The sequence below is a fragment of the Momordica charantia genome, assembly GCF_013281855.1.
Source record: "Momordica charantia cultivar OHB3-1 chromosome 6 unlocalized genomic scaffold, Mcharantia_2.0 BLBB01000006.1, whole genome shotgun sequence".
NCBI lineage: Eukaryota > Viridiplantae > Streptophyta > Magnoliopsida > Cucurbitales > Cucurbitaceae > Momordica > Momordica charantia.
The window spans coordinates 3835981-3848136 of NW_028275164.1; the positions used below are offsets into that span (position 1 = coordinate 3835981).

Consider the following 12156-nt stretch of genomic DNA (forward strand, 5'->3'; position numbering starts at 1 on the left):
CTAATTCTTTCTTTCTTTTTTCCTTTGTTTTGTTTTGTTCTTTCTTTTTCTTTTGCCTGTTTTGTTACTACTTTTCAACTCTCCTTTTTAAAAATAAAACAAAATGCATACTAAACTAAATGTAATAAGTAATTATGGAATTCAAAAACAAACCTAGCATAGTTGAATTAGTTTTATTTTTACAAGAATATAGTTCAATTAGTTAATGTATATATCATCGACTAAAATGTCATAAAAATAACGAGAAGATAACTTCTATCATTTTACAATAAAAAAGAAAAATTAAGTTTGGAGAAAAAAAAAAGAGACAAAGGTAGCCACAAGTTAAATATTTATTCATTTTACCAATGAAAATGAGTCTTTCAAACAATGATTCGGTAGACCATTAAGATATTTCTTTGATATATGATAACAACACAAAGTTAATTACAAATTGAATTTTTGCCCAATGGATTTAAAGAAAAACTATAGAAAATTTATAGGGGAGTTTAGGTTTGGAATTTGTGGACAACAATATTACATTTGGATGATAGATGTGTCAATAAAATGAAAACAAAAAACAAAATCTCGTTTACCAAAATTTAGGTGGATTTGGATCCATTTCTATCTAAAAATGACACCGAACTGCCATTTTTATTTAATAAAAACAAAAACAAATGTTTGATAAAATCAAACCAATTACAAACAATTATCTAACAAAAACGAATTGAATACATTTAATAGATAAAATCTAACCAAACTCACGAGTTACTTTTCTATTTTATGTTTCATAACAGATTGACATGTATTTTTCGAACTCATCAAAATTCAAAAACAAAATTTGTCAGTCTTTTTGTTTGTATTTTTCAATTTTCTTCTTCATTTCCCAAATTCAAATGAGAGGATACCAAATTGAATCAGTAAGCTAAAACACCTAATCATTTTAAAGACCAATGATGAACCTGTTGAGCTAAACGTAGAAAAGAAAAAATCTCAATGTTCAAATCAATTATAGTTTGAAGTATTTATTCTAAAGATGAAGAATCAAAATTGCAGTCATACGTAGCAAGATTGGTTATCTATATATTCGTAAGTAGTGACTAGTGAGTCCCATTAATCTATTGTTTCTCACGATTGCGTGACTTGTTACGTGTGAAACCTAAGAAGATGGTTCTCTATTGAGGGCCGAGCACACGATCTTTGCACACCATGGTTCGACCTTTGTCAAGATCTGAGCTGATCTTTGTTGGAGAAATATGCATAGAAAACTTAAGAAAACACAAAATTAAAAACCCGAACCCAACGTAGCGTTGTTTCCTTAAGATAATTTTGTTCTTTTTACGGTGCTCAAGGTTTCATGAATAATTGTCTCTCAGGGATATGACGGATATACCAACCTGTGAATGTAGCACTTCACAGTACTCGTACAGAAGAAAAGAGAGAATTTTGAGGGATCAGTTTTCCTGTATTACAAAACTGAGAAGAACCACGTATTTATAGACTATTTGTAGTCATTCAAATAAAAAAAATATGTCTTTTGATAAAAAAGACATAACCTTTACAAAAGACGTATCGGTTTATGGAAAGTTGTGATTCCCCCATTTTAACAAAAATAATTTTATTAAAGAAATTGAAAGAGAAAAAAGCTAGAATCCTTGCTCCGTGTTGACAAAAAGAAATTTAATTGATCACGCAAAATTGGGGAATACGACAAAGAGAGAAGAACATGATTGAAAACTTTTGAAGTGGGGGGTAAATCCGTCATTTGGATGTTTCCATGCTGATGAAAAGACAGAGAGAGAGAGAGAGAGAGAAGGAAGGGAAGGAGGTTCATGTGACAGGAGGAGGAGGGGATGTAATCATCTAAATGTCACCTTTTTGGGAGGTGGAACTCTAACTTATTAAAATTACATTAATTAATTATAAAAAGTTAAAACTGGGAGAAACAGACAGATGGACAGGGGAGGAAATTTAAAACAAAACCAACCATATAAACTTACATTACATATACATATTATATATAACAAGAAACCTCAACTTTATTTTATATCTTTTCCTTTCCTTGTGATTTATTTCTATTTCCATTCTGAAAGTGAGCATTTGTCCTACTTCTCAGCCACTTCCAAACTCCACCATTTTCAATCACCTGCTCTCTCTTCTGGACTTTTTTCTTCTTTTTCTTGTGAAGCTTGTGTTGGGTTTTCAATGGTGGATTGGATTGGAGAAAGGGAGTACGAGATTTCTACTGGGAAATTGATTTAGTTTTTTTAATTGGCAAAGCCAAAGGCGGTATTTTTTTTGGATATCGACTCTGGAAATGAGAGCTGGGCTTGGTACGATCCTGCAAACTCTGACGTCGGAGGCGGCTGGTATTCTGAACCACTCAATCGCTGAGGCGGGTCGCCGTAACCATGGCCAGACCACGCCGGTCCATGTGGCTGCGACGCTGCTGGCTTCGCCAACGGGGTTCCTACGCCAGGCCTGCATCAAGTCACATCCCAATTCGTCGCACCCACTTCAGTGCAGAGCTCTCGAGCTCTGCTTCAGCGTCGCTCTCGACCGCCTACCCACGGCGCAGAACGTCGCCGCCGGCTCAGAACCACCCATCTCCAATGCGCTGTTGGCAGCCCTTAAACGCGCACAAGCCCACCAACGGCGCGGCTCTTCCGAATTGCAGCAGCAGCCTATGTTAGCGGTGAAGGTTGAGTTTGAACAGCTAGTTATATCGATTCTCGATGATCCAAGCGTCAGCCGAATTATGCGGGAGGCGAGCTTTTCTAGCCCTGCCGTTAAGGCTACAATTGAACGGTCTTTGAGTTCTTCGGCATCAATACCAGTGGTGAATTCATCCCCTATTGGATTGGGTGGGCCGACGCCTAATCGGAATCTGTATCTGAATACACGGTTGCATCAGGGAAGCGTTCCCCAATTGGGACAGCCGAGAGGGGAGGAAGTCAAACGAATCGTGGATGTTTTGCTCAGGACGACGAAGAGAAATCCAATTGTGGTTGGGGATTCGGAAACAGATGCAATGCTAGAAGAATTTTTTAGGCGAATTAACAAGAAAGAACTGACTGATGATGGGCCGCTCGAGAAAGCTGAGATTATCCATTTGGAGAAGGAGATTGCATCAGATGGAGCACAAATACCCACAAAACTTGAAGAATTGGAAGATTTGCTAGGAACCCGAATTGCCAATTCGAACTGTGGAAGCATAATTCTTGACTTGGGGAATCTGAAATGGTTGATTGAGCAGCCGGCGGCTTTTGCAGCCCCAGGTTCCGGCATGTTGCTGCAGCCAGTTGTCTCGGAGGCAGCACGTGCTGCCGTTCGGAAGATTGGAAAGCTATTAATGAGATTCAGAGAGGAAACTGCCGGCCGGATATGGTTGATCGGAACCGCTACTTGTGAAACTTTTTTGAGATGCCAAGTCTACCATCCCTCAATTGAAAGTAATTGGGATTTACAGGTTGTCCCCGTCGTTGCTAAAGCCCCTCGTTCTGGGTTATATCCAAGGTAACCTTCGGATTCTTATCCTTTTTATTTCAACCAGCTTATGGATTCTTAGCTCAGAGTATGTTAATGAATTCTTCAGCCTTCATTTTCTTGAGCTTTAAGATCTTTTGGGTCACTGCAGAAATCACGTATTAGCTGGGAAATTTAGGCATAGGGTAGATGAGCCCTTCTTTCCCAGAAATGTTTCTGTGATTATTTTACTAATTTTAGGGAAGCTGTATATGATTTCGTTCAAGTATTTAGCAATTTTAGATGTTCTTGATTGATTTATTTCGTTATTCTCGATTGGGTATTGAGTTGCTTCTTCGATCTTGTTAATTTAGGCTTGGAACAAAGGAGATTTTAGGAAGTACGATTGAATCATTGTCCCCAATGAAGTTCTTTCCGACTCCTCCCATTACCCAACTAGGACATGAATCTGAGACTCTAAATTATAGTTCGAGAACAGCTTTCTGCTCACAGTGCAGGCAGAAGTATGAAGAAGAGCTACAAAAACTCATGAACGAGGAGTCTGAGAAATCTTCTTCAGGAGTCAAAACAGATAGCACGAACCCAGTATTGCCGCACTGGCTGCAAAAGGCTAAAGCTCGTGCTTCTGATGTTGAACCAGTAGATGCAAGACAGGTAAATTTTGGCTCAAATTTAACTGCTACCTTATATTTTTTCCTTGTATGTGATGAATTTATGAGCGAGATCAAACTTAGTTAAATTATGTTTGTTTTTGTTTCAGAGTAAGAACAGAGATTTGATGGTAAAGCAGAAGACTCAAGAGCTACAAATGAAATGGAATAATACATGCTTGCGCCTTCATCCTAATTACCACCGTCCGAAAGTTTTTGGTTCTATAGGAAATATGGCAATGGGAATCTCAACAACGGGGTTACATAATCAAAACTTGCCCAAGTGCCAGCCTTTTCAGCCTAGGTTAGAACTGAATAAGAGCCTTGGTACAACTCTTCAGTTGAACATGAATCCACTACCCAGCCAACCATCTGACAACAGCTCATTAAGAACAGACTTGGTTCTTGGGCAAGGAAAGGTTATTGGCAGCATTCCTGAACAAACACATAAAGACAGCATCAAAGAATTTTTGGGCCAAGATTATAAATCTTCTGGACCTGAGATGAAGTTTCTGGACACTCAAAGTACCAAACTTCTAGGTATAACAGATATTGATTCATACAAGAAGATCCTTAAAGTTCTTATGGAAAAGATATGGTGGCAGCGAGATGCAGCATCTGCTGTGGCTAACACCATAACTCAACGCAAATTGGGCAACAGGAAACGTCAAGGTGGTGGATCAAAAGGAGACACTTGGCTATTATTTGCGGGACCCGACAAAGTTGGCAAGAAGAAGATGGCATCAGCTCTTGCAGAGCTGGTATCTGGGTCCGTCCTAGTCACAATTTGTCTTGGTACACAACGTAATGATAGAGGATTGGACAATAATTTCCGTGGTAGAACCCCGTTAGATCAAATTTCAGAGGCTGTTAGGAAGAATCCATTTTCAGTGATTGTTCTTGAGGACATTGATGAAGCAGATGTTCTGTTTCGCAGGAGTATAAAACGGGCGATAGAAAGTGGTCGGCTCACTGATTCCCATGGCCGAGAAATCAGCCTCGGTAATGTTGTTTTCATACTTACAACTGTCTGGCTACCCAACGATCTAAAGTACTCGTCGGATCACAATTCTCTTGGTGAAAAGGAGCTTGCAAATTTAGCTAGTGAAAGTTGGCAATTGAGGTTATCCCTATCTGAAAAGCTATTAAAACGCAGAGCGAATTGGCTTTGCAATGATGAAAGGTCCATAAAAACAAGGAAAGATACAAATCCAATTCTGTTTTTTGATTTGAATGAGGCTGCTGATGCAGAGGATGATACTGCAGATGGATCACATAATTCAAGCGACCTCACAATTGATCATGAAGATGAATATGGCCAAAGCAAGATGGAATCAACCACAACTTCACCAGCATTAGGCGAGCTTCGGGATATCGTCGACGATGCCATTATCTTCAAGCCTGTCAACTTCAATCAGATTATCCGTGACATTAAAACATCAATCAACGATAAATTCTCCACCATTATTGGAGAGGGGTTCTCAATCGAATTACAAAACCAGGCTCTTGAAAAGATTTTAGCTGGGGTATGGTTTGGCGAAACTGGTTTAGAGGCATGGGCAGAGAAAGCACTAGTTCCTAGCTTCAACCAACTCAAGTCTTGCATCCCAAAGACAGCAGGTGGCGTGCCAGACAAGTCCGTAGTCGTTACTCTCGAACTAGACCGTGAATCATGCAGCCGAGACCGGGGAGACTGGCTGCCCAGTAGCATCAAAGTAGTGACAGCAGTAGACAGCTTATGAGTATAGGATTGAGTACACGATGGATCATCATTTCCACTTGACAAGCTTGTACATATATGCATATATAGTTTGCCCCAAGGCTGGGGGAGGGGGGGCGTATTAACAGCTTCTACTTCTAGATAGACCAAAAACAAATAGATTTTTGAGTACTGTCGATAAAGAGAAAGCAGAGGAGGGTATATTGTTGACTGATGGAAGCTTTAACACGACAACAAAACAATGTGTTGTACTTTCTTTCCTCCTTGGCATTATTTAATTCAATTGCGTTCACCTCCATATTTATTCATAAACTTCCCCAATAAAGAAGTAATAATGAATAGCACAGCAGGAGCAGGATGGTATTTTAATCTTTTTTGTTTTATCCTCTGTCATTGGTGTTCATCTCATGAGTGTTGTTTATTTGCACGAGTAATGATAAGGGTCAAATATGTTTTATGACAAAGATGAGCGTAAGCTTGTTTGTCATGTTTGCCGCAAGACTTTCTCTAGTAGACTTTTGCTTAAATATATATATAACGTGGGGTGTCTCTGACTCTACCGTGGCTTCAAAGGGCAAGAGGAAAGGGAAACATGAGTGAACGTGGTGGTGAGGTTGTGCAGCAGTTTTACCGCCCAGTGGATTTGTGACCGAATGAGAATATCTACTCTCCGATTTGAACTTTACAGGATGCGTAGTTGGAGCTTTCCTTCCATTTTGGAGACGAGTCCCACAATGTCGGTTGCATTGGTAGCAAAAATGGTTGCAAAAATGGCCATTGAGTGGCCACAGCCACTTGAATCCCTGCAATTTGCCACAAATTAAACTGTCACAAAAATATTTATACCAAGCCCTATATAACTTGAGATATAAATTGAATGATTGTTTGTTCCATAATGAACACAATATCTACAATAGCAGAACAAAACAAAAAAGATACTTTGAATTTATTAGTGCAATTAATTTTTCCGTGTCTCTACATTTCCATCCAAATTTATTTCGATGTGAATGTAGTTCTTTTCTCACTATGTTTATAATCAATGTAGATTTATGTTCACACATAACAAAAAGGCATATCGGTGATGATGGGTTTGAAAAACATGATTCTGCCTATGACCATTTGTCAAGATTCTTTTCCCCTCTTCCTTCTTTTAAAAAGAAATGTAACAAATTTTTAGTTAAGGATTCTAGGGTCTTTTTAATACATGTGGGAGTAGAAATTTGAACTCATGATCCTTTAGTTTCTCCAATCGGTTATGCTATGCTTAAATCTCTAAATTTCTTGTGAGTTGGATCCTTATGGATACGGGTGAGGTGTTTATTTATCTATTTTGTGATATCTTATGGAAGAAAGTTAACGTGTTTTCTCCTCTCTAAGCCGAAAGTTCTTTCGGCTTATTATCTTTGGTACCGGAGTCATAAGATTTATTGTTCATACTCTCTAACTACCAAGACAAGCCACCACAAGTTGAAATTTTTTGGGATATTACTCCTCAATCCCTATAGTACCTAAAGACCCTTCAATTTTTAATGTATCTAAAATGTATTTTAAACAAGATTAAATTTACCATGCACTAAATTATCCAGGTAAATAGTGTCTTACCTCTATTTTGCAGGTCACTCACTTGCAAAAGGATCAGCCGTTTTTTTAGTACGAAAAGGATAAGCTTTATTGTTTGGACAAACATTTTTGTGAACGAACGTACCATAATTCCATTAAAATTAAATAATACTTTTACATGGCATTAAAGTTGAAGGTATTAAACTAATGTCATATTATTTACTCCTCACCCCGTTGAAATAGCATGGGTTAAGCTTAGAAAAAAGTTTCATATTTTGAAATGGCCAAGCTCACTTCAAATAAAATTTGAGCAAAGGGAATGAAAGAAAATTAATAAAAGGAAAGAAAAGAAGAAAAAGAAATGGATAGGGCGAATCTGTGCACACGCCTAATCCAATCCACCGAGCGCCAACATAACGTTAGCGTTTCAGAACTGAGGTGGGAGTAAATAATGTTGATAACAGTCAGAGAAGCTGCTGCAGCTTCTTCTTCGCCCCTTTGCTTCACCCTCTCCACTCAATCTCTTACCAATTCTAAGCGTTTTCCAAGACCTCGAGGTTCAGTCTGCCGAGCTTCCTTCTCTGTTCCTAGAAAGCCCAGCCCCAGAAAATCCTGGAACCTTGGCCTCATTTCCAACAGGTGTGACTCGTCTCGTGCATTTATGTTATTTTTCTGCTTCCTTGCACTTCAATTACTTGAACTAGTCTTGCAGGTTTGCTTTTTGGGATTTTCTCTATATGGGTCTTTCTTCTTGACGTAGGACTTGTGGGTGGTTATTTTGTTTTCCCCCACTTTTTGTGTTACCCCCGGCATATGGTGCAGTTATTTGGCTGCAACATTGTAATATCTTTGTGCTCTCTAAAATTTCTATTCTTCTCCGCACATAGCAGGGGAGCCTTTAGAGAAGGAGATCTATGGATTTTCCTGAGGAATTGGGGAGCCTTTAGCCAATGATTCTCGAACAAGAGTCTGCTTTTCGGCACTTAGGAACCTGGAACAACTAAATTAGATGAGAAAGTCTTTGGCAGATTATTTTGAAATTTGGTAATCATGTTACTTAGTTTTAGAAAAGGTATCTTGGTTTAAAATTAAAAATCAAAAGCTGTTTTTAAAAATAGTCTCCCAAAGGGCCGCTTACATTTTATGGTTGCTCCATTTTCGAGTCTAGTTTTTTCAATTGGACTACTTGCTGTAAAGGTGGGTCGAAATCTTTCATTATTTTCAAGTGTCTAACAGAGTAAAAAGAAGAAGATGGAGCCATAAGTAGATTAGAAGGCTTATGTGTCAATCAGTTCATAATATGTTAATTTGTTCATGGTAGGTGTCATGGACAAAGACCACAATCATATGCTAAATCAGATCCAAACTGCCAAGGAAGGTCGAGATCATGAGTTTGAGTTTCAATTTTTGCGTCTAGTTTATATTTAAGTTGCTAACCTGTGACCATCTGGTTGATAAACTTTTTCTGGCTGTTGGTCTTTTAAGAGCTGTAGAGTCGTATACTTCAACCAGAAACTTCATATAATTATTTCCCTTACCTATAGAGTCGATTACTTTGATGTTTAACCTTGTGTTAGTTGAAGCGTTCAACTACTTGAAAGTTGAAAGTTGAATCTTTACAGCATACTACATGCTTCCTGCAGCTACGGTTTCATACGTTGCTCTAGAACTTATCATGGCTAACTAGTCTCTTCACATTGTGGATTCAGGATGAGCCAACAAAATTTCTTGTTTCTTTATCCAGGCTTCTGAATATATTACTTGAGCTAATTAATAATGCTAATCATATGCCAACATGAGCTCAGTTCAGCAATAATTGACACCTATCTCTGACCTCCCGTAATTGACCCTTATCTCTGACCAAGATCATGAGTTCGAATCCCCCACCCCCACTTAGTGGATTAAAAATAAATAAATAATAATAATAATGCTAACCGGATATTGATAGATTTAAACAAATTAAATAATATAACTCCATATGATTCGGGACCATGATCTCTCAAATTATATAAACATTTATTTTGTGATTTATCCGTTTCTGACAAAAATTGTGAAAAGAATGCTTACACTTTTCAATTGATTTATTTTCTATTTGGGATCCAGTAAGCCTATACACTGGTTTGAAGTTCCATTCAACCTGGGAGATGAATTAAAACATATAATCTTTTGTGTGAGGCTGGAATCTTCATTGACTCTCTGTTCTAGAATTCCCATGATGATGATTGGTCTATAATTGATATGATAGAAGTTTCTCTTTCTCAGTTCTGAGAGCTCAGTTTTTGATCCCTTGGGCATCCGTCCAGATCTTTCATCTGAACTAAGTAGTACGTGGGGAAATTTTCTTGGCTTACTTGGGCAAACATTTGAAAGTTCTTCAAGCACAAAAAAAGATAAATCTCCCTCAGCACGTGGATTGGCAGGTTTTGTTCATTGTCCTTCGGTGTCATATAAAGTATTGGATATAGATTCGGTACCGGTGTTACTAAAACTAATTTGATCTTGCAGCTGCAATCGAGGACAGTTCCATTGACATAGGGGACTTCTTCAAAGGTCCATTGCCAGGGAAATTTCTTAAGCTTTTGGGCTATTTAGCACTATCTAGGCTTGGAATCTATGTCCCTCTTGGTGGAGTGAACCGAGAGGCTTTTGTTGGGAACTTGGATCAGAACAGCTTATTGAGCACTTTAGATTCATTTTCTGGAGGAGGCATTGGTAGGTTAGGGATATGCTCCCTTGGCATTGTTCCCTTCATCAATGCACAAATTGTCTTCCAGCTTCTTGCACAAATATATCCAAAGTTGCAAGACCTTCAGAAAAGAGAAGGCGAAGCAGGGCGAAAGAAAATTCTTCAATATACTAGATATGCCTCAGTTGGGTTTGCAATTGTACAGGTGAGGAACTTGATAACTCAATATGGCATAATGTTTCTTTGTCAGCCAAAACGTTTTCATGGTGATGGATGTCTTTTACCTTTAAATATACTTCTAAAGTTTGATAGCTTTTATTTTAAGATTCTTTAATTCAGCTCTCGCTTCCTTCCCAGGCAATTGGTCAAGTTCTCTACCTTCGGCCTTATGTTAATGATTTCAGTACAGAGTGGGTGCTCTCTTCTGTTACTTTATTAACACTTGGCTCAGTCTTAACAACGTACATAGGGGAACGAATCACAGACCTAAAGCTGGGAAATGGCACATCTCTTTTAATATTCACCAGTATCATTTCCTATTTACCTGCATCCTTTGGAAGAACAGCTGCACAGGCTTTTCAGGATGGTAACTATGTTGGATTGGTTGCTATAATATTCTCCTTCTTCCTATTGGTACTTGGGATTGTATATGTTCAGGTAAGTAATGGTTAATGGTTATACGCTTTCTTTCCTCATTACAGAAGATGTGTTATTATATATGTTTATAATTTATCCGAACCAAGGTTTTCAGGAAGCAGAAAGGAAAATCCCGATCAACTATGCTTCAAGATACACCAGCAGAGGTGGAGGGCTTCAGAAATCTGCTTATCTGCCCTTCAAGGTTTGTATTCCTGATTCTTTATTCACTGAAAAAATATTAGTCAACAATTAACTTGACTTCAAAGAAACTTATACTTTAAAGTTCTGCGGCTCTTTGATATGGTATCAAACTGGGAGATCTTAGTTTCAAATCTTTATTCATGTTCTCTCATTTCGAAGTTAATCATTTATATTCTGGGTATTTAGCCAAAAGAAGGTTGTACATATTTCATATTTTTGTTCTACTGATTATATTAATCACAGGTAAATAGTTCTGGTGTAATGCCAATCATTTTTTCTACGTCGACTCTAGCCCTTCCGGGTACTCTAGCTCGCTTCACAGGTGTATCTGTGCTGAAGAAGGCTGCACTTGCTTTAAATCCAGGAGGTAAAAAACTCGGGGGCTTGTTACCTAATGAATGATGAGATTCTTATCTTCCGGCAATTACAATATGCTACATTCGTGTTTTGTTTGAAATTTCAATTTTTGAAAGGAGAAAAAAAGTTCAGTCGCTTGTCTTTTCAATTACCTCGCACGAGGCTTCTCATCATTAGTAGCAGGACTTTCTGGTATTCGGAAACTAACACATGGGATTTTCTTAGGTTCTTTCTATCTGCCTACCAACATCCTTTTGATAGCCTTCTTCAACTACTACTACACATTCCTACAGTTGGATCCCGACGACGTGAGTGAACAATTGAAACGGCAGGGTGCATCGATTCCACTCGTTCGTCCGGGCAAAACTACAGCTTCATTTCTGAAAGCGGTAATTTTGCCTCACCAAATGCGATTGTTTCCACTTTCCTCACTGCTGAATCAGTAATCTTGTTGATTTAGCCCCAATAGAGTTATTCAAACGATTGAGGATTGTATCATGTCTTCTTGTTTACTGATTTATAGGTGCTAAGTCGGATATCAGTACTTGGTTCAGCCTTCTTAGCAATCCTTGCTGCTGGCCCTGCTGTGATTGAACAAACCACACATCTAACGGCATTTAGAGGATTTGCAGGAACCTCTGTTCTTATTCTTGTTGGTTGTGCTACGGACACCGCCAGAAAAGTACAAGCCGAGATAATCTCCCAGAAATACAAGAACATAGAGTTTTATGACATTGATAGGTATACTCCATGAAAAAGATAATGTAATGGAACCAAAACTGATGTCACACCCTTGAATTTGTATCACTGCTTCATACTCAATGGAACATGGTTCACTTTGCTTTCATTGATTACTCAAATCAGAACGGGTGAGAATG

The 12156-nt window shown here is 38.3% G+C and overlaps 2 protein-coding genes across 3 annotated transcripts; both read left to right on the forward strand.

Moving 5' to 3' along the window:
* The first annotated feature begins 1967 nt into the window (after positions 1-1967).
* LOC111007233 (Double Clp-N motif-containing P-loop nucleoside triphosphate hydrolases superfamily protein) lies at positions 1968-6204 on the forward strand. Its single transcript, XM_022279525.2, has 3 exons — positions 1968-3495; positions 3819-4119; positions 4226-6204. Exons 1-3 carry the CDS (start codon positions 2297-2299, stop codon positions 5855-5857), a joined length of 3132 nt encoding a protein of 1043 aa, XP_022135217.1. The 5' UTR covers positions 1968-2296; the 3' UTR covers positions 5858-6204.
* Positions 6205-7759: 1555 nt separating this feature from the next.
* SCY1 (SECY homolog 1) lies at positions 7760-12125 on the forward strand. 2 transcript variants are annotated; one of them, XM_022279763.2, is made up of 9 exons: positions 7760-8034; positions 8717-8773; positions 9658-9815; positions 9901-10286; positions 10439-10738; positions 10833-10922; positions 11165-11288; positions 11504-11667; positions 11802-12125. In XM_022279763.2, exons 1-9 carry the CDS (start codon positions 7847-7849, stop codon positions 12030-12032), a joined length of 1698 nt encoding a protein of 565 aa, XP_022135455.1. In that variant the 5' UTR covers positions 7760-7846; the 3' UTR covers positions 12033-12125. The 2 variants fall into 2 exon arrangements, with proteins under 2 accessions (XP_022135455.1, XP_022135457.1); XM_022279765.2 differs by lacking the exon at positions 8717-8773 and having other exon boundaries at positions 7761-8034.
* The last annotated feature ends 31 nt before the right edge of the window (positions 12126-12156 follow it).